The sequence below is a fragment of the Ammospiza nelsoni genome, chromosome 7 (genome assembly GCF_027579445.1).
Source record: "Ammospiza nelsoni isolate bAmmNel1 chromosome 7, bAmmNel1.pri, whole genome shotgun sequence".
Classification (NCBI taxonomy): domain Eukaryota; kingdom Metazoa; phylum Chordata; class Aves; order Passeriformes; family Passerellidae; genus Ammospiza; species Ammospiza nelsoni.
The window spans coordinates 29,771,583-29,794,331 of NC_080639.1; the positions used below are offsets into that span (position 1 = coordinate 29,771,583).

At 39.1% G+C, this 22,749-nt stretch overlaps 1 protein-coding gene across 1 annotated transcript in view; it reads right to left on the reverse strand.

Annotated features, from left to right (window-relative positions):
• The window catches only part of MYLK (myosin light chain kinase), a 195,367-nt gene that overhangs the window by 121,550 nt on the left and 51,068 nt on the right, over positions 1-22,749 (reverse strand). Inside the window, exon 2 of the mRNA XM_059475797.1 lies at positions 18,754-18,911. Within this exon, the coding sequence (XP_059331780.1) occupies positions 18,754-18,903 (150 nt within the window). The 5' untranslated portion in view covers positions 18,904-18,911. The remainder of the gene's footprint in view (positions 1-18,753; positions 18,912-22,749) is intronic.

The following is a 22,749-nucleotide window of genomic DNA, read 5'->3' on the forward strand; positions in this document are numbered from 1 at the left end:
GTCCAGCTCCAAAGGCCTCAAGCATTAACCTTCTATCACTTGTAACAGAGAACAATTGGGGTCAAAACAATGGGAAATACTTGTCTTCTTTTTCAATTTTCTTTTACAATATTCTTAAGGCCCTCTTGGACCACACAAGGCCATTTTTAGCTAACCCTTCAAGCTCTGGTAGACCATTATTTATGTAATTCCAGTATCACATGGCTGAAGCTACATTAAGTACTTTTCCATTTCTTCTCTTTGTTTTATACTTGCTATCTCTGTAATAATGTGTTCATCCACATCTCTACATTGAGGAAATGCCACACCAAAAGCTACAAACACAGGCTATCAGCAGTCCATTTCCTTTCAAAAGGTTGAGTCATTCCCTTCCCAAACTATGACTCTTTTTTCTTGAATTTTTTTGTCAAAAATGAAATAATGGGAAAGCAGAAGTTTACAGAATTGCTCTGTTGCAAGGATTTATTTCAGGTTTGGGTTTGGAATGTGTTTCAAACTGAGCCAGCCCTCTCTGAAATACATGGTCATGCCATAAAAGTGTCAGGGACCCTTAAACAAATCACTGGTTACCAGATTTTGATCCTCATGGATCAATTCCAGAACTGCAGCAGGTTTTATATTCCTCCAAACCTTTCCAGAGCTCACTAAAAACATCTGCCTTGAATAAATCCACAGCAAAGAGAAATTTATCTGCTTATTTAATGCCCAGCAGCAGCATGCTATAACCCTTATTTACAACTTGGCCTGTGTGAGTATTGCCAGTCCCAGTGAGGCTGCAGCTTCTCTTTACCTGCTCCACAATAACAAGTGGAAAATTGACAGCAAGCAGCAAATAACCATTGTATTAGCACAAACACAAGTTTTCAGTTTTTGTCTGGACCCTTCAAGTGCTTAGAGCCTTCCTGGAAAAGTTTGGTAAGGCAAAACAGGGCACCAACAGCAAGGGCAAAGAGCCGAGAGAGAACCTGTGGTGTGTGAAACTCTCAGAGTTCAGGTTGTTCCACATCTGGGTCTGAGAGAATGCTATTGAAAAGGGATGGTGCTAGCTTCCCAAAGAAAATAAAGAAATACAACAAATCCATGGAAGCTGTACATTAAAGGACAGTATTATTAGAAAATGTGCTCCTACAAACTATTCCCCACTGTCACAAACTGAAAGGCAGTCAGTGACCACCAACACCAGACACATTTAGCAATCCTTTTTCTTGTTCAAGAGCACAGGAAACATTTTCTCAAACTTGGTCTCTATCTATGCTCCATAAAAGAGCTGTTTATGTACAAATTTCAAAAAAACATAGGTTTGCCTACTTAAACATAGTTGCAGTAGCAGTTTAAGGCAATGAGATGCACTCTTTTGGCTTATGGTTTTAACTTCAAATTTCAAACTGCTGCTGGCTCCAGTGAGGTGAACAATGAACACAAACCCACAGCACCCAAAAAGAAGGAGCCATGAGTTACAAAAAACCAAAGTGTAAGTGTGAAACATTGATGGGGTGTGTACTGTTACTGAATATTTTTCAGTTTGACAGTAACATCTAAAGACTATTAGAAATGATGGCAAACATTACATTACATATTCCAGCACTACATCCATTGTACTGCCTGAGGTGTTCAGTGCTTGATGTTAAGGACTAGATATATGTCCCATTTTGCTGTTTAAGGTCACACAAGCACTGAGATCAGGAAGAGGACAGCTATCAACAGGATTTACTGGCTTGCAAAATCTCTCTGGATTACATCATATATAGACAGGCACATCAAAAGTCATACTTAGACTGGCAATGTTACAACTCTTAAGACATTGTTATTCAAAATAATGCCCTTCATAGAAATTATTTCATATACTGAAGTATTAGTTCACTGATGACTAAAATTCCTCTCAAGAGACAATCCTGCTCCCATGAAATCAGAATTTTAAAACATCCAGATTCTGTCAGCACAAGTGTTCAGTTGTGCTGCTGTTTCTGTAGACTACTTTGCCGTAATCTCCCAAAGTCCAGAATTAAGATCTATGTGTGTATAGTTCTCAACCATTGAATGAAAGAATCAGTTTTATTTGGGAGATTCAATACATATAAGGAAAAGGAAAGACAGAAATGTTATCTATTCACATGCAGGCAGCGTAGTTAGGACATTCACAGTTAGACTGTAATGCCTGGAAGCAGTAAAACAACACAAAACAAAGTGTGGATGACCTGGGTAACAAGTCATAAATGAAGAATGGCAGTAATGAGAAATGCTAAATGTTTTCTAATACATATAGTACCTGTAATGCAGAAGAGAATAAATTATTTCCCACATCCACAGTGGACTGGGCAAGCAATAAACTTTCAAAAGAAATTAGCCAGTGGGTTGGTAGATGATTGCCACCAGTCACTTCCTTTAAAGGAACAGCTTTGCTTATTTGGTTGCCTGCCTATCTAAACATTAAGAAATTCCAAAAATTGAGGAAAGCTTGAGAAAGTTTTGTAGCCTATTCTCTGTTCCATGCCCATCTTCAGGAGGAAACCAGTAATTTCTGGGACCTACATCTCAGAAAAGGCCATAGAGACCAGAAACTGCAAAGGAATAAAATGAGGATAGCCTCAGCCAAAGCTGTCAGATGTTAGCACTGAGCTCCCAGACTTGTGCTTTTGGCAGATCCTTAGAAGTCACCATAAGGCGAAGTCAAGGGAGATGTGGAAAACTACTCAGAATGTCTGACAAAGTCTGACCTTTATTCTGCTGCCTGCAAACCTGACAGAGCAAATACTCATTTCTAGAGGGGAGTAAACTGCTTGCCTTTTTTGCAAAACTTAGGAGTAATAAGCCATCAGATTGTATCAAGAAAGCAGCAGAAGAAATGTCATTAAACAGCATGACACATTTCGCAAGTGTAATTATAATCCAAAAAATAAAGATACAGGAAAAAAATAACACACTTGAAATGTGGTAGAGACTAGATATGTCTTCCTCCATTGTCTAGGTATCAGCAAAAATAGAATATTATTGCCTTTATTGCAAGTTACATATTAGATGAACTCATCTGAAGGTCACATGGTTGAAGGCTCTCATGCAGCCCCAAGAGATTCAATCCAAACATCAGCAGCTGTTCTGTGGACGTGGCTCATCCTAGGTCCTCCAAATAAAGAGGTGTTTCCCATAATCATCAGAGAGCCATAGCCCTCTAATTTACTTCAATCAAGAGCCAATGGGTTTTGACCCTGGACTTTGATCAAAAGACTTGTGAAGGGACCTTAGCAGAGGATACTACACCATAACATATACTCTGTCCATGTAGGCAGAGCTGTGTTTCTCTCAAACTAGAGAAAAAAGCTGCTTCTTGTTTTAATATTTCATACTGCTGTGAACTCTTCATTTCAGTGTTAGCAAAGAAGTACTATAAAACTGTAGAGACTACAACATGAATGTTGTAACTACAGCCCACCCAATAGGTGCTGTATTTTGATTTCGTTTTAATTTTTACTGTTGGTGCAGGTGGGAAACATGGTTCTGGCCAGTGCAGCTCTTTTTAAGTCTTGTAACAAAGCTTCTGTTAGGCTCAAGCTCAGTTTGCTTTAACAAATGAACTGCAGATGTTCTTGATAAAAGAAAGTGGACATGATACATTGTTAAGCTCCTTCTGAGACTTTAAACACACACAAACCATATCTCAAGAATAGTTTATCCCTTTTAAAAGCTTGCTTCTAAAACAGAGAACTTGCCTGGCAAGGTTAAACATGAAAATGTTAAATATTTGGAGACTTAGCTATGACTTTGCAAACAAAGTGAAAAACCTACCTCTTCTGCAGAACAGTCTAGAATCCACTGTTGTGTCATTAAAGCAAAAATGGAATACAGAGTAGGAGCAAACATGCTCACTTCAAAGCATTACCTCCTGTACATACAAGAAAAAACAATGGTTTTTCTGTAAACCTAGGACATGTTTTATTTTTCTACTTTGCACTCACCAGTGCCAAATGGCATTTGATACTTTATAGTCCAAGCACCAAACACAAGATCCTTCTGCAGGTGGCACCCCAAAAATTTTAGTCTTGACTCTTGAAAAATAGTTTTGCATAGTCTGTTTATTCAGTATCACACCATTCAGCCCCTTTTTGCAGATTGCAAAGGTGCTAAACACTCCACATACTACCACAGGTCTTTAGGGGAATCAGTTTTTATGGTGCTCAGCAGGGAAGAATTTATGACCTATCCATGGAAGACATGGTCTGCTAACTGAAAAGCAGACAGCAGCTGCACATAATTTCTTCTTCAATCTTCTACATTTGATCTTTTTTTTTCCTTTTTGTAAAATTCAGTGTCAAGAGTTCCCAGAGGTGCACAGAGTATTGGCTTTATGCTCAATCACTAGAGTATAACTGTTTGAAAAAAAGCACTGCTATCCCAGGTACCATAAGCTAAACAAGTCCATTTGTGTGATATTTTTTCTGAAGGAATCAAGTGGAATTTCAGAGTAGCACTGGGTGTCAAGCTGCCTTGAGTTTATCCAAGTTCAAACACCAGTCCCAATTTACGCAGCTCTCAAGAGCATGTTCAAGCCCTATTTATGTCTTTTGGAATTAATCACATGTACAGGTGCTTTTCCTAAATCAGATTTTATTTAATTTAGGGAATAAGTTTAACTGTAGTGCTTTAAAGTAATGTTACAGGAGTCTTCATACAACCACAAAATAACCTGAAACATCAGTCAGCTGAAATACAGAACTCTGCCATGATGGATTCTACCCTTTCCTGTACAGAGGATATAAAGGAGCACACTGCATAGTGGAACACATCTGTGGAGCTGGGATGTCAATCAGCAACTGAATCAGGGGCTGGAAACTCTGCTACACTAATGGGGGCATTTCCACACAGCTGTTGCTGTCTCAGACTGGCAGAGCTTTTCTGATGCAGCTTTCATAAATCATTCTGCCAGCAGCAACATCTGCCTTTTTACTCTTCCCACATTGTAGCCAGCTGACCTGTAGCAATTAGGTGTGTGATGAGAGTTTTATGCAAACCACCCATAAAGTTCACCTGGACCTTTTTTTCTGTAAGTATAAGCTTTCTGAACCTAATGTGAGATTATATCTGAATATCTTTAGATCTGTTTAATATTTGTATTTAGTCATTGTTGTATTTTTACCATTTTTAAAAAGCCTTCCTCTGGCTGCCAATTCAAAAGCAGATGCCATAAACCTTGGCTAAAGTCTAGGAGAAAGCTTAGGCTATTTCCTCCAATGCCATCCAGATACTGTCCTGGCACACAAAGATGACAAGGTCTCCATAAAGTGGTAAAATTCTGGCATTTTTTCAAAGTAGGAGTGCACAGAAAACTGAGTTCTGTAGAAACTGAAGATAATTCCAGTCCAAAATAGGTAGTGGTAGCTGTCACTTGGGAAAGTGTAACTTTGACTTCATAGCTGAGGATCTGAGACATGGAGACACTCAGACTTTGCCAAACTCACACTTAAAGGAACTTAGATTTCAATAGTTAGTACCATTAGATGAAATAATCTGACCATACTTCTCCCTTGCCAACCAACTTGCTATTGGAGGAATCAATGCGAAGTCTGAAGATGCAGCACAGAGGGACCACTGCTCTTCTTAGATGAACAATGACTGAATGTGTTTGTATTCAGAAACCAAAGTGCACAGCACTGAGTGAACAGTGAAGAGATCCAGACAAAATAGGCCCAGAGCCTTGGCAATGAAATAAACCCCACACAAAACAGAGTTACAAATAAGAGAAGTAAAGCCACCACCACAGGAAAATGTGAGCAACATGGTAAGAAATGACTCTGTCAGCTCTCAGTAACTTCAGCACTGCCACACAGTATGGGCCAAAAAGATTCCAAAGGCAAGGGCACGTACAAGAGCTCTCAACACAACACAAAGATAAACTCTGCAGCCCTCTCTTGAGTGAAACTCTCATCAATTTTAATGGAAGTTTTCCCTGGTTCTAAGTCTCTCCTTAGAGAAGAAAAGGCAAACTGCAAAGACAAAGCTTTATTCCCACGGCCCAACTTTTAAGAAGTGTTAGATATTATGAGGTGCTGAATAGCTTAAAATCCTAAAAAATTGCTAAGAAATAGCTGACCTCAGTGCAGGGTAAAGGGTCACTCAGGATTATGCAGTACAAATATAAGGGAGTTCAAAGGGAAAGAACTGTGGCTGTGGAATGGAAATAAGGCTCTTGGTAATTTTTCCATATAGCCCAGTAAGTCCCTAAAACGATGTCTCTTTCCCTATCCTTCTCCTAGTTTCCCTCTTTGGTGATTCTGAGTCAAGATGTCTATCAAACATTTCTAGATGAAGCAGCTGCTTTGTGTCAGTAACAGAGAATTGAGGAGCACGTCAGAAGTTTCCTGATAGGACTGGAAAGTTCATCTCAGAGCAGCAGCAATGTTTGCTACAGCAAACAAGATTTTGAGGAATCAGACCAGAGTTTTGAAAAGCTGTCAGAACAGAAGTGGTTCATTAATTTCCTGTTCAGCAGGACAGCCTGATTTATGGGGTTAGCCACTAATTTTGTTCATAAATATTATGTGGCAGCACTAGAAGAAAGACTGAAACATAAATCAGTTTAACACAATAAAAATAAATTGTTGGGAAATTTTCACCCCTCTCTCATCAAAAAAAGCTGAACTTTTAAGACTTCAAAAGTTTTACTTTCAGTTGTCAATCCTTCATTCATCCTTTATCCAGTAATAATTCAGAAAGGTGTACAATGATTCTTTAGACAAAGTAGAAGCAGGAGGAAGCTTCCTGAGCAAGTACAGGATGAAATGAATACCAACATTTTGCTCTGTCATTAGCAAAACGTGTGTGTGTGTCCCCACTTACAAGGAGAACTGTAAACATTTAGCTGTTTTATCTCACAGAACTGATCACAGAATCCAGATGCTTTAAGCCACAGCCTGACACTGGGATATCATCAGGTCATAAGACTGCTGATAACTCAGGAAAGCAGCACAATCAAACACCATCATTTATTTTCATAACAACAATCCCTTCATAACTGCAATACCTGGGGTTGGAACTGGCAGTCACTTTTTAAAGATGACAATTCACCTTGTTTCTTTTCTTTCACAAGAGAATGTTCATCATTTATTGCGATAAAACTTGCACTGGAAGACTGAAAGGTTGTTTTTGGGGTTTTTTGTTTGTATTTTTACTTACTGATGTAAAGTTTCTGTCTTAACAGCACAAGAATTTATCTCATATGTCACTGAACACTATGTAGGAGCTATGCCACTGATCAAACAAGCTTCATACTTTCCTAGTTTGGGGATGCTGCTCTTAGCATGCTATCAACAGATAAGGAATCTCTACAAATTTACATGAGTGCACACTGTATGCATGACCTATTATTGAGAAATACTGAAAATTATTGAGAAAAAATTGCTTTCTTTCTGTGCCCAAAACACACAGCCACAGGCAAATCTGTTTGGAGCTATGAAATTTGCAATTAAGGGCAGCAATGCACTTCTGAAGTGTAAGGTGGTAACAAATACTATGTGCTTAAAATGAACATGCCCGTACTTTATCAGTTTCCAAGCAGACAAGATTTTTATTTCCTGCAATTTAGGAGTCTGGCCATGGCCACAGAAAATGCTGAAACTGGATTTTGTTACTGGGTTCCTGCACAGTTAACGACTGTCTGCTGATAGTGACAAAGACTGCTGGAAAAGGCTGTGCTCTGGAGAAGCTATAAAAATTCTCCTCAATTATGTGTTCTGCTTTGTTAGTGCTTCTTGGTAGGGCTGAGAAAGCAATGGGCATGAAGTGTCATTTGTAACAAACTTCACTATAAAGTGATGTGGTTATGAAGAGATACAAAATGCAATGTTGGATCATGAAGATGTGAACACATCAGACAGCCTAAACAACTGGCATTTCCCATTGCACCATTTATTCCACCAAGTGCAACTTACTGTTATGCCATAAATAATTAGGACTTCAGTACAAAATCCTGTGGAAAAACATCAACTGCTCATTAGCAACTGTCAGTGATTTTTTTACCTTGTAATAATCTGTGAAATTGATAAGTTTTCCTCACTTCACACACCCTTTTAGTAACATCTTAGCAGAGGTAACTCAGATAGTACAATGCACAAGTGGCTGTGTTTAGAATGAAAATAAAATCCCAGGGCTGAGCAACAACAGTTTAAAAGAAAAAACCTCAAACTACTAACTGAAATACTAAGTATAAATTGCTGTGACCATAAATTTCTAGTTCAACAATTCAAGATAAATATTTATAGACATGCTGAGTTTAAGAGAAAGTTTGTGGGCTCACCTCCCCTTTCTAATGCTTTCTCTCGAAACTAAAATTGCTGTGATTTTGGTAAGAGAAACACACATGCATTCAGAAGTAGCTTCAGAAGTAGCTGTTTAGGTTGTGGAAAAAGAGCTTACTCTGCATATGCTTTCAATAGAGCCCCACTTAACTGCAGTTGCTCCATTCCTACTGAGAGGTCTGAACAAATCCAACATCGTGTTTTCCATTAAACCTGTGGGTATGCAAGAGTCTCCCAAACAGACAAACCTGTCCATTTGCATATCCCAACAAACCAACTTTGAGTCAAGGCTCTGAAGACCCAGTTCTGGCACTGTGAACATGATGCTCTGCATCCAACAGGAGGCACTTAGGTATCTGTGATGTTTGCACCCATTGCACATCTTCATTTTCTCTTCCAAAATCAGAAGTTTTTTATCTCCCAAAGATCTAGGATAGTGGATGAGAACTGAACTCTGGAAGACAGACATTCTGCTCTGAATCCAGGTAGGTATCTGTGTGTTTCTGTGTCATCTTGCACAAGACAATAAATCTCACCATGCCTTGGTGCCCCACATAAATGTCAAGGGGGTAACTGATTATTTCCTCTGTTGTTTTGGCCAGAAAGACCATCAGAGAAGGACCCAACTCTACTCTGGCCTTTGTATGTGTTAAATACTACAGACAAACACTAGGATTCCAGTTGAATGAGGCTGTTTAAGTGGTACCATGGAATGAGCAGAAATCAATACCATTTGCAATAGTTCTTTAATCTGTACTTCCAAGATTCTATCATAATTTTTCTTCCAGTGCTTTGGCTTTTAGAATAACATTGTTTTGAAATATTTATATTTGCCTCCCTGCAGAGACAAACTGCTGAGTTATTCTTTTATAAAGGAACACCAGAATTTATATAGACAAAAAAAAAATCAACCTTAAGTATATTGAACTCTTGTTCCAGAGAGTTCACAGAACAGAAAAAAATCTTTATTCACTGTTTGCCAGTATGGGAGTGTGATATAAATGAGTTACATTTGAGACACAAGTTAGATTTCATACTGCCATGTGTGTGCAGGTGCTTTTACAAATCTTTTACAAAATAGTGTGCATTGCATTAATATTCTAAGCTTTGCAAAAGCAATTTAAAGAATACATGCACCATAAATAAAGGCTTGCTTGTGTATTATGTGACATACTGAAGGAATGGCAAACTCTCAAGCCACACAGTTATGATTTGACTCTACCATGCAGCTGGAGGAAAATTACCATTCTCATTCAATGTGAGTTGAGAGAGCACAGAGCTGGATGAAGTAAGTTCAATATGCCATTGCCAACAGGCAAATAACCATCAGCAGAATTATTTAATTTGTCAGTCTTTGCCTCTCCCTTTTTTCTGGGCTCCATGTGCAGCTTGTCGTCATCTTTAAATGAAAAGTTGCAGTTGGAATGCAGTAAGACTTTTAATTAGTGTTTTAGTAAGCTCAGCTATTGCATTTATAATAAATAGTATATTCCACAGAGTAACATTCACCATAGTATTTTTTCAAATATGCAGACAAGCAGGGAAAACTCAGAAAAATAGAAAATAACTTATTTTTCCATTTTGCCTCATTCTTCAAATGAATTACAAAGGTTTCCATCTAAGCAATAAAAAAAATTGCAAAGCTGACTTTGAATTTGTACCAGTTTTGGTCATGGCATTTTCAGAAGACAAAGATTGCTTTGTTCTGTTTCACTACAGGCTTACAACAATGCACTTACTTACAGAGAATAAAACTATCTCCACCATCAAAAAAGCCTAGAATTTTAATAAAAAAAAAAAATCCAGGTTTTCACTCTGTCTATTCCTAAAACTCCTCTGAAAAAGAAAGGTGTAAGATCTCTAGAATCTCACTGCAACATATTCTTAATGTGGGATGGCCAGCCTAGAAACCAGGTTAATAACTTGTGAGTCAAACATGATTTAGCTCCTAACCTACAGCCTGCCTGCTTGGTTCCCTGGAAGAATAAAGTCAACATATTTAGGCAGGTAATTCAAAGCCCTTATACTGGACTACTCACCCCAGGGACAATCAGTCAGTGGAATGCCTTGATTTTCTGGCTCCAACCAGAGCAGAACTTTGACATGTAACCTCTGACCCCAAAAAGGAGCAGCAGTGGCTCCCTCAGCACTAGCCCAACACTTCAACATCACTCCCATTTCAAAGCTTATTTCCCCAGCATAAGAGAAGAACACAAGAGATGTGAATTCACATGGGATGCTGAATTATGAACTGGGATGACTTTTGGCTTAAGAATCATGATCAAGGCAGGTTTGTCCCCAGACACTAAACAATGAACTCTGAAAGCTTAGCTAGAAAAATGGATGCTGTTTCAGTAACCTCTAGTGACAAGATAATATCTTACAGACTGAAGGTTAAAAACTGAACTGGAAACCTACAGAGGAACAATCTTGCCTTGCCTCCTTTTGTTCCTGACTGTATCCTCCTTTGGGATTTGGACCCTGGTTCATAGTTTGCCATGTCTGGGCACATCAGAGCCCTGTTAGAGCACATGGCAGTGCCTGCTGGAGCAGAGCCTGAAGGACTGAGGCCAGTGCAGGGCTGTGGCAGTGCAGGGCTGTGGCAGTGCAGGGCTGTGGCCAGCTGGGGATGGTGCAGGGCTGTGGCAGTGCAGGGCTGTGGCCAGCTGGGAATGGTGCAGGGCTGTAGCCAGCTGGTGATGGCACAGCCCATGCATGGCTCCCCTTGGCTCCAGGCTCACACTCCTCTGGGGAGCAGCCAGCCCTTGCTGCTCCCTGTCAGACAGACAGGTTTCTCCCCCTCATGAATGGGCTGAATTCACAGCAATGTAATTTTCTGTTCAGCATGCATTTAGATACTGGGGAGTCCAAATTTTACATGGAAAAATATTATTTTGTCTGGTTTTGCCCAGTAGGTTTCCAAACTTCATATTACATCCATGAGTGAACAGAGCCAAGTAACATGTCAAAAGCAGAAATTTTTAGCTTTGGAGTCAAGGTGCTAGAGTGAGCATGGACTGAGCAAAACCACAATGAGTAATGATGTGTTTTGATTATAAACCTTCTCCACATGTTGCCTTCTGCAGATTCTGAATGCATAATGCTTGCTGTCTATTAATGACTATTCTCCTTTCCCACAGGGGCAAAGCAGAATTATATTAAAAAGTGGGACCTGGAGTCATTTGGTGCAAATTCTTAAGGACCCATTTACAGACAGCCAAAAGCACACTTTGCTATTTTATGTGGGGTTCTCATAGCTACATATGGCACTGAACCCTTCCCTGACCTTTCTGGTTTCATCAGCCAGATGCAGGCAAGGAGCTTGACGTTCAAACATAGTTTATCATGGCAGAAAGCAAATATATTACTAGTTAGCCAAATGCACATCTGATGATAAACACTCTGTCCTACCTTTAGGGTGAGCTAGAAAAATAAAATTAAAAGCTTTCCAGTTAGAGATGTATTTCTGGAAGAAAAAAAAAATCAACCAAAATATTTCCCCCCCTTTCATACCTCTCACATCAATATAGGCTATTGCAGCACAAGCAAAAGTCAGCTACTCTCCGTTCTGTTACAGTTACTAGATCTTTTTTAACTTTCAAACTTAATATGAGTGTGATAAGAGTCAAAGGCACAATTCCCTAAAAAATCAAGTTTAAAACATCATAATGCTAAGCTGAAGTCATGTTTCATGCACTACCAAGAACGTTTATTTAAGTAAGAAAGCACAATGCTACATGATGAGTTTTATTGCCAGTGGAATCAACCACAACAAAGCCTTCTGCACTGACCCAGAGGAGCAAGGGAGACTAGTCTGGAAAAGATGATGATATTTTTCAAATTAAAAGCAGAACTGAAGAACTTAATGAGACATTGTAGAAATCTGAAAGATTCATGATTAACCATCATGGGACAGAAAAACCCAAGAAAAATTATAATGACTGGTTCTACTGCGACCTACATGGATTCAGTCTCCGGGCATCGCTTTGTTCAGCTATTTAGGATGTGCTGATCAGCTGTTTTTCTCTTTGGAAATACACAGATTTGAGCTACTTATTTTTCAGATACATGTATATTATCAACCCTAAACAGTGGACTTTATGATTAGTCACGGCATTTAGTCCATCCTTATTTTTCTTAAAGACTGAACCTCTTTTACACCACCATATGAATATTTTATGTCGCCTTTTCCTCAGCAAATTTGGATGTATTCCTCAGCAATACATAATTTAGAATTTGGATTGGTTTTTGTTTTTTCTTTTTTTTTTTATTTTTGCCAAATGACTATAGAAGAATAGCAAGTCCAGAAATCTCTGCTAATGAAATAAATTTTCTCAAAATCAACCCTAGGGACATCCCTATGGATAAATTATATGGACACTCTTTTCCTCTTTAGCTGACACACAGCCATGCTTTCAAACAACACACTACAGTAGTGGGTGGTCACAAAAAAAAACCCAAACAAAGATACTTAAAATAAACTTGTCAGAGTCAACCATCAAAGCAAACTGGGGGCAGGTAGATGCAATGAAATCACACAGCTTTGTCATGTGATTTTAATTGCTTCCACCTAAAAATACAAAATATTTAGAAACACATTAAAGCAAAAGTAAAGAAATAAAGAAAGTGGTGATCAAAAGCAGCACAAATATGTAGTCTGACTTCAGCTAAAACAACACTGGTTTGGGACATACTAAAGAAAATAATACAAGATTATCTTTAATTCCATATGTACATTAGTAGTAGTGTTTTAAAAAACTTCAATTATTATTACCATCACACTTATTATTTTTTTTAATATTCCTTGAATTACAGCAGTTCCTACCACAACAATCAAAAATAGGGAGCCAATCTTTCTGGCACTGCATGGAGCAGAACTCCTGTCACCAGCTGGTGGTAGATAAGCAATTAAAGTGGGAAAGGAGACAGAAAGCAAATAGAAACATAAATGTGATAGGATCAAACAGCACATTTCTTCCACAGTTGGGAGGTGGTGGGTTACTGAACACTCGTGTATGTTCACTGTTCCCCAGCCATGGCCTCTTTCCTGTGTAGAAATTTTGTTTTGGTGGAATTTGGAGATATTCAGCATTGTCTAGGATTTCTGAACATCTGGCAGTTTGAAAAAAAAAAAACCTCTGCAAAAGGTCTGACCAAACTTTGCTGCCAAATATCCAGAAATATTGGCTGTGGCCTGAGCACATGCACAGATCAACTGCAGGGGACAATGTTTTAAGTGCAGCACTAAAGAGCATCATCAGATGCTCTGCACACAGACTACACAAGAAATGCTTAAATACTTCCACCAGGGAAATCCTGAGGATAGCTATGATGGCCACAGGTGACAGGGAGACAGATGTGGAGAGACAGAAGTGGAGCTCATGGATCTCCACTCCTGACTAAAACCTAGAAATTTCTTGAGCACCAACTTGTACACTTACAATTTTTCTAAAGGATGCATCATTGGCAAGGCAAGGAAAATGGGCATCAACACATGGATGTCAGCTGATGAAAGGAAGTGTGTTTAAATAATTCTGCGTGTAGGTGACACTGTGTGGGGAACTCCTTTTGACTGAATCCCACCTTAACCACTTCCCAGCAGAGCAGCCATTTTCACTTTGGCCTCATGTAAAGCTGACACTGTTTCCATATGCCAATAAAGGGTTATAGAGTAAAATAAACCCAAATAAAATCATGCATGGATTACTCATGAGAACATGCATTTGGTGAGTGAATATGATGGAAGGTTGATTGCACCAAGGAAGAATACACAGCAGTAGAAGATCCAAACAGAAACCAGCTTGCCTTAAGCTGTTCACAGCCACCTTTTGTGTTTATTTTTATGTTTGTGGGTTTTTTTCCCTTTTAGTTCAACTGTCTATACCTCAATGTCTGCCTAACACAAAACATCTAAGTAACTTCTCAATGCATCACCTTTTTCCCAAGAATGCTCCAGTGGTACGTGGAAAGGAAGACCAAATAAATTCCACAGTCAAGTGGAGAACTTTTTCAATTCTTTCCCTTTCAGAACATGCCTCAGTGTTTCATACCAGGTTTCTGGGAGTATCACAGTATCAGCACAAGTCCTCTCACAGCACTCACTTCCATCAGACAACTGTCTCCCATGAAAACATGGGTCTCTCCTGAATTTCTTCCTTTATAAGGCTCAGAACAGGCATCCCTCCAGAAAGCACAGATCCAAAGCCACTGCAGCTTCATGCATTGAGCTGCCCAGCACATTTTGTAACAGCAAACATCTTAAGCCAACAGCAAGGATGTGCCATGTCATCATCCTCTGTCATTACATGGGCTCCTCTCAGATCCTGCCATCTGAAATCCAGGCATGTGGTGTAATTAGGGCATTTTTCTGGAGAGCCTGCTGACTGAGGGTTGGAAATGGCACACACATTGCTGCCTTGAGACCAAATCTAAGGGAAGATACAAAAGGTTTTGCTATGCATAGCTTGTGCTATGCATGTAAAACATGCCACAGTAAAAAAAGAGGTTAAAATTAGTTTTAGTGTTAGTGGGTAGTTGAAAGAATTTATAAATGTTGTGGGAGTGTTTAACAGTCTTCATTCTAGTAGAGCTTCCCTACCCTTTTAACTCTTAACACATTGCAAGAATAGATGGCAGAATCACTGCTGATCTTCCCACTCCCTCTTGATTTTACTGCCTGATCCCAATTAATTTCTTCTGGTGTGTTTTTCTAAACAGTACCTGTGCAACGACCAGCAGCAAAAGTATCTGTAAGTTACTGGACTTAACTGATTCAAGCAGATGCAACATCTGGGTGGTAGAAGAACAACCAGAAAGAACATTAAAAGGGTAGGATTTTACATTGACCTGGCTTGTCCTAAAATTTACCATCCAGCTCCCTTCCCTGGAGGGTGATGGAAAGGGAAGGGCAGAACAATAACTAATCAATGGGCAGCAAACTGAATTTAGTACCCCAACACCTACTCAAACCATGAGCTCCATGAAATCTAGTTCCCTGGGATTAGAATACTAGACAGATTTAGTAGTTTGATATCTTGGTTCTGGCAATGGACCATGTATGATGGCCCACATGAAGCAGAAAAACCACCCATACTGCACTGTTGCCAACTGTACAATGCTTTGTCCAAGGAGGAAAGTTCTTTCCTGACCACTAGGCAATGGGTTTGTGGTCTGTAGAGTATTTGGCTGTTCCTCTCAAGTAGAGCTATAGCACAAGTATTTTTTTAGGCTCATAAAATTAATGACCATCAATATTACACATGTGCAAATAAGGCAGTTTAAGTGCTTGCTGCAATCAAATGCACAAGTTAACATCCAGGGTTCAATACAACTGAGAAAGAAGTAGCTTAAAACAAAGCCTGGTAACATTTTGGTCTTCTTTTCCAGGAGTGTCTCAAAGGTTCTGACAATGAGCTAAAATGCCTTAACACAGGGCATGACATTACTGCCTTGAGCTGCCCACCTCACACATGGTGTGCCACTGAAGAACAGCTTATCAACCCAGTCCTAAAAAGTTGTGAACATACAACACAATTTCACAAATTTCTGGGGTGGTTTGCCTAAAAATCACCTCAGCAATTTATTGATGAACAACTGAGATGTCTGTCCATCCAGCAGATCTTTGGGGAGTATCAAGTGAAAGTAACCTTGGCTTTGCCTTACTGTTTCCACTCTGTACTCCAAGAAAAAGTCATGCTCATACTCTTGAAAATGATGATTTAAATTTCTATGCTGAGATGCCACTAGAAAACTGAGATCTGCAGTCAGATATAAATAAACTTCCTGAAATTTTAGTAAGAAAATCAGGGTGGTAGTTGAAGGAACAGGAAAGTAATAAAAATAAAATCCCATTAAAGGAAGCCCCAGTTTCTTTCTACCTCGAATTTCCTACATTTATGGGCTATTTCTCCCTTTCTGCACTGTCTTTGATCTTGAATTGCCATTTCACACAACTTATCTAATAATGCTGCTGGAAAGAAAACCAAGAAATTTAATTCTGGGGCCCTCTCTTCCTTGTTCACTTAATGAGAATACAGGATCATCACAATATCAGATTTATATCCTGTCTTGGATTCTAAAAATATTTGTTCTTTCTGATAAGATCAATTCCACTGCAAAGAAACTCTTTGAAGAAAAGCTCCTGTCTAGCCATTTAAAAAACTTTTTATTTTTCTTCAGCCTGAGTCTGGTTTAATATTTATACTGCAACAACATATCATAACATCTGTAGCCTAGATAGGTTTTCCAGGATAGAAAAACCTAAGTACGTTGAGTGGCTTCTATTACTAAATCTTAATAAATTGTTTTTGTTAAGATTGTTCTTCTGAACCTGTTTTTCTGAACAGGTCAACTGTCCTTCTGAACCTCTGGAATATTAAATGGCAGAAGAAGCAACATTGTATTACCCAGCTGAAGATGGAGCCAGATCTCAACAGCTGTGCAGGCTCCTGCAGCTGTTCAGCCACAGCACCTTTCAAAAGGGGCTGCTGGTTCCCCCTCACTTTGCCCCTGTTACTACAGTAAGAGCACAAACAAAAGACTAATGCTGTCACCCCCACTTTAAGGATGGAAAATTAAAAGGTTTTGGCTATGCTCATATACTGAACTGCCAGAAGAGATATTCAGATTTTTCGTCAAGTCCAAGCCAGGACTTCAATCAAAGTTTTGTTCCTTCAAGGAAATTAAACTTGACAGTTTAATTAGTATTGAATTTGTGTATTTTTTTCCAAGCTACTAAAAAAAACCCCTCAGACTTCACCCTTCCAGTCTTCAAAGTGGCTTTAAAAGCGGCATATGCATCCCTGGAAAATTAACACTTTAAAACCAGATATAAAATAAATGCAAAGCAGTGATGGCACTCTAGCTTGTAGGTCATTATATTTTACAATTGTTTCCATTTGACTTAAATAATAAAAATTCTGCAGAGTGCAATAAAAACTGGAAATATCCCACCTGAGCTTTTAATTAGGAAACATGAGAACTATAAAACCAAATCTTAGCACATGCTTCAACTTTGATTTCACTGAATTATTATTGCAGCGTAGCCTGGAAGAACCAGTCGGAGTTAGAACAGCCTCGTACACAGGTGTCACATGGAGAAAGTAGGAACACACTGCCATTTTCCTACTGCATCTGCAACAAGATGAAACAATGAGGGGAATAAAAAATAAGACATAAAGAGTAACAACAGAAGTGCTCATGGGGACTGGCCAACATCATACACAAAAAGCGTTTCTGACTGGTGCCTTAAAATCATCTATTTAAAAAAAAATTTTAAAAAATCTTGAAGGTTTGGTTCTTTGTTTTAAGCACTTTATTGAAATTTGCTTTGTATTAAAAATGCCAATTTTTCTTCAAAAAGTCAAGTCTTACAATGTGTTCTGAGTTTTGCTTCAGCACTTCAAAATGAATATAATCCAAAACCTGTTTTCCTACACAGTTCCTGTTGAAAAATCCCAGTTCCTGGCCTGGTCTTACATAAACAAATCAGATAAATATCAGATGCCCTCTGCCGGCCCTGTGTTTAAGTTAGAGTTTCAGAAGTTAAGAATTTCCCAAATTCCTTCTAGCCCTTGCTTTTGTTACAGTAGGGTTGCAGTTTCCTGCCTGTGTCAGACGAGTCCCACCATTTCAAAGGCTGACAGTGCGGTCAGTTTGATGGTGCAGCTGTCAGCGTGCAATCAGAGCGTGACACGAACCAAAGGAAGCTGAAAGGACTGGGAGGGAAAGCTCACAGCTCCAGGAAAAAGAACTGGGTTAAGGGAGGAGAAAGGAAGATAGCTAGAACAAGGATGAGTATGTACCAGGATTGACACATGAAAGAAATATGGAATTGTGCCAGGATGTACAATTCAATATCCCAAATCTGAGGGAAATGGGGGATACACACCCCACTACACAGACTTTTAAACCCTTTGATTTAACAAGTTTTCCTGAACAAGTTTTTTTTCTTTCCTCTGAAAATGCTCTTTTCTTCTTTCCAGTTAAGAACACGTATAGCAGGCAGTGCAGACACAGAACTACCACTACACTCATTGCAGATTTCTCCCTTGACTGCTGGGAAGGACACGCTGCAGCAGGGTTAGATTTGTGTCACACATGAAGCTTCATGAATAGGCAGATATTTGGGATGCAGGGATATGAATGTGCAGTAGGAGAATATGTAGAATTGCAGTAGGGGACAGGCTGACTAGAGACAGTCCTTGAAGTGGTTTCTCACCGATAATAACCTCAGTTCTCTGCACGCTCAACAAGGTTACACTTGGCAATGCTCAGGCTCTGCAACACTCTCCTCTACACAGAAACAGACCTGTAATGCTCCTCCCTCCTCAGGAGGGCAAACACTGATGTATTCTTCTTGAGTAAAGGTCCCATACTGCAGAGACAACTTCACTACCTTTGCAGCCCCCTGGTCAGCTTCAGGAAAGGGCAAAACCCAATGCAGAAGCCGTCCATTTTCTGTTCTTACCTTTCCCTCAAACCTGGCGGTGGCTCCCAGCTTCACGCGGATATTGCGAGGAGGAAGAGTAAACGCTGGTGCTTCAGCAGGGACAGGGGGGCTGAGTGTCAGGGAGGTTTTGGAGACTCGAGTAGATGTCACCAGTTTCACATCCCCCATGATGTGGACTGCAAAAGAGAAACAAGTGGTAATATGGAAAATATGATGTTTAATTACTTTTATGAAAGAACCAGCTAGGAATCAGACCAGGGACAGGGGTTCTATGTGTGTGCTGTACTTGTGTACACGGCAGGATCTTCAGCCTAAGGTGGCAGGTGATATTTTCTGGGAGAGGAACTGAGACCCAGGAATGGTGCCTGTGCCCACAGTTGGGGTCAGGGTCACAGTCTTGAGGTGAACTCAGCTTGAACTTTCAAGTCCCAGGCCAGAGCCTTAACCAAGAAGTCATCCTTTGTAACTGCACTAAAAGGTAATAACTTATTTCAGGAGGATATTTTCATACCATGACTTTGATTTTCCTGGCCTGGAATACAACAAAATCAGTAAGTCTCAAAAGTGAGCCAGTGTTAAACAAGTACTTATGAAATAAAGAGACCTCTGTTTGCACTGGATTTAAGTTGCAAGCGGGAATGTGGAAAATCTGATTTTTCATACCAAGCTTTCAAGATCTTAAGAAATATCTGGATATCTCCCTGCAAAGTAGTGCTAGTACAGAACAAATGCTTTTGCAGAAATTCAAAGTCTTTACTGCAAATCCTTCTTACAGCACATAAACTAGTAAAATAGCATGGAAACCAAATTTTGTAATGCTACAAGAATGGCATTTTAGAGAACTATTTACAGTTATCTGCTTCAGAAGAAATTCTTCTGCTGAACAGTTCATATTTCCCAAGAAAAAGCAAAAATTATTGTATTTTTCAGAAGTAAAATTTCATGGTTTTCAGGAAAAAAAGTAGTAGCTGACCCTAGTACTAATTCCTTGAATTTTCTATGTAAATTAGAAGACCTACTGTAAAATGCCTATTTAATAGACAAGTTTAACAAAGAAAAACCTGAGAAATTACTCAACCCACTAATAAGTTATGTTAAAACAATGAAAATGCTGGACTTCTGATCTTAATCCTCTGTCATACACACCAATCTGTGATGGACTATGTATATATTCATCTGATTCAGACAAAAGTTGCAATTAACAAGACTTGACTAAATAGTGAAACTTCAATTTGAACAAGAGAAAAATCAATTAAACTAAAGCCACGTTATTCTAGACTGTATGAAGCATACTTTTTCTAGAACAGGCTGCAGTTATCTAGGGAGCAGGGGAACAGAAAACCCATTCATTTCCAAACAGGACTTCCACTCCAATGCCACATGTATGCACCTGGAAACCCAGCCTGAGAATTTAGTTTTGCATAGAGCATACCTGACACGTTTCATCAACAAACAGAAACCTTCTCTACGTTTACAGAAAACAGTTCAAGAGGGTAGCTCTTCTCACAGAAGATATTAGTCTAAAAGTCACATATTTCATCTGAGTTTTTTCTCTCTCATAGCCAACTGAGACAAAGAGGCACCTCCAGAAGGTGTTTTGGTCTAAGATGTGGAGCCACAGAGCTTTGTGCTTCACTGCATGCACCTGTCAGGAACTACAGTTTAGAAAGCAAATCCTTTGAGATATTGGATAAATTGTGCACACAGGTTTTCAAATAATGCTTGGAATCTCCCTTCTCATTCATAAGAACACAGATGCTGTGGAATTCAAATTTCTTCCGGCATAGCGCTCTATAAGCATTTCTGTATATTGACATCAAAACCCCCAGAAAACCCTCTAGTGTTTCCAGCATTTGAATTGCTGAGGTCAACACAGAAATGGGATAAAGATGATTTCCTACCCATGACGTACAGCTTCAAAGTGAGAAATTCTGCCTTCATTTCCACAAGTTAAACTTGCAGTGAATGTCTGTATTGACAGTCACTTGAGAGCCCAGCATAAGTCTCCCTTCCAAGTATAAGCATCTCTTTAAAACACACACAGGAAAAAAAATCTCTTTGCTTTAAACAATTATGTGAAATCACAATATCATCTAAATAAGAAAGAAACTGATTGCATTTCCAAAGACACGAGATGAAATCAAAGCCTTGCTTCTCTTCTAACAAATGTACTTTTAGTACCTAAATGGACTAACAATGAAAGTCTCTCACAGCTATATACTGCAATAAACAACAATTTCCTTGAAAAAGAGAAGAATGATTTGTTCACCTAATTGTTCTTTCATTAATGACAACGCTCCAAATTCAGTTCTCCACTCAGCTAAAACCACAATTTACCCCAGTGGACTTTCAATCAACTACACAGCTGTAAACTGCTGCATACTGAGTCCATATCTGCCAGCACATTTCTAAAATTTATTTTTCCTTTCAGATGAAGACCAAACTGTGTAAGTAATAAATCTTCACACATGTCCTTCTCCCCTCCTAATATGCACCTTTCCACAGCATACTAATGCCAGTATTTGCAATGTCTCCACTACTAAAAACCTGCAATAAAATTTTCAGATCACTAGTAGTGACAATAATGTGCTAGGTATAATGTAGATGGTATGGAAATATTTTATTGTCAGGGGGCACTATAATGCAACACAGTCTAAGCTGCAGTTAAGCTGCAATACAAACCATAAGAGGCCAGTAACAAAACATCTCCTGCCCCACACATCTGAACTGACTTTGCAGAGTGTTTACATGACAAAACAACATCAGAGAAAGTATATGTCACCTGAATGTTGTTTCAAAAATAATGCTGTAAGGGAAGTAAAACTGAAAACAAAGCTGAACCCAACAACCAACACCCAGAATCCAATCCAAAGGATCTTCACCCAGGCAAAGAGCACTCCACTTTGGTCAGTGCCATTGTGACAGCTGAAAAGAGCAAGAGGGGAAATTACAGGTACTACAGCTGCTCACAGGACCCGTGCAGGGACAAAATGCTCAAGTGTCTGTACTTAGGTACAATGCACTGCTGTCACTGTCACAGGGTGATTGTGACATGGAAATCCACAGAAGCCTGGGTATGGCACCAAGTACCTGAAACAGCCGCTGACACCTGGCTGGAAAATACACAACACTCAACATCCACTCATCCTCCAAGCATCACTGGGCTCAGGTATGCACTGCACAAATAATACCGTGGAAAAAGTCCAACTCCAACCTCTACACAAAATGAAATGAAAGAAAAAAGAAAGAAGAAAGAAAGAAACAGTGTAGAAGGAAGGAAAAAGAAAGAAAAAAAAGAAACCCTGAACAATTAAGTCACTGTTGCTGGTCAAGTTACACTTGTGTTGCCTGCAGGTAAGGACAAAAACTATGGACAAATTGTTGTAGTATAGTGAGACTGTAAAGAATAAAGACATAGCTAGTCTTTTTCATAAGAACATCTTGCAAAGATTTAAGCTTTTTCTAAATAAAGTGTCTAAAAAGGATTGAATTTACAAATTAAATACTAGCTCAAATCAGCACAAGCAGTTTTCTAGCAACATAAGCCTCTAATTAAAGTCTGACTTTAATTAACTATGGATGCTTCTAGTAAATAATTAGGAAGTATCCTTTTACAGCTTAGAGGATGTTTAAGAATTCTGTTCCTAAACAAATAACTAATTCCATGTTGTGCAGTCTGGTGTTACTAGGGAACTACCATGTCCAAATATTTTAAAGAAATAATGTTCCAGGGAACAAATCTTGTTCAAGCTCACAATTTGACAGACAGGAAGAAAGCACACACTTAAAAGCTATGAAATGTGCCTGATTTTTTTTTCTTTTATTTAAGCAACTCTACAGAATAAGAATATACCTAAACTATTTTTCTTAGGTATTTCTTGCTTGCTCAAGCTTGCTCCTGAATAAGACTTCAAGGATGCTACATCAACTCCTAACATTACATCTCACATGCTGTGCACACCTAGACTCTAGTCTTTAAACAAAACCAACTGTAACTGAAGTTGCAATGCAAAC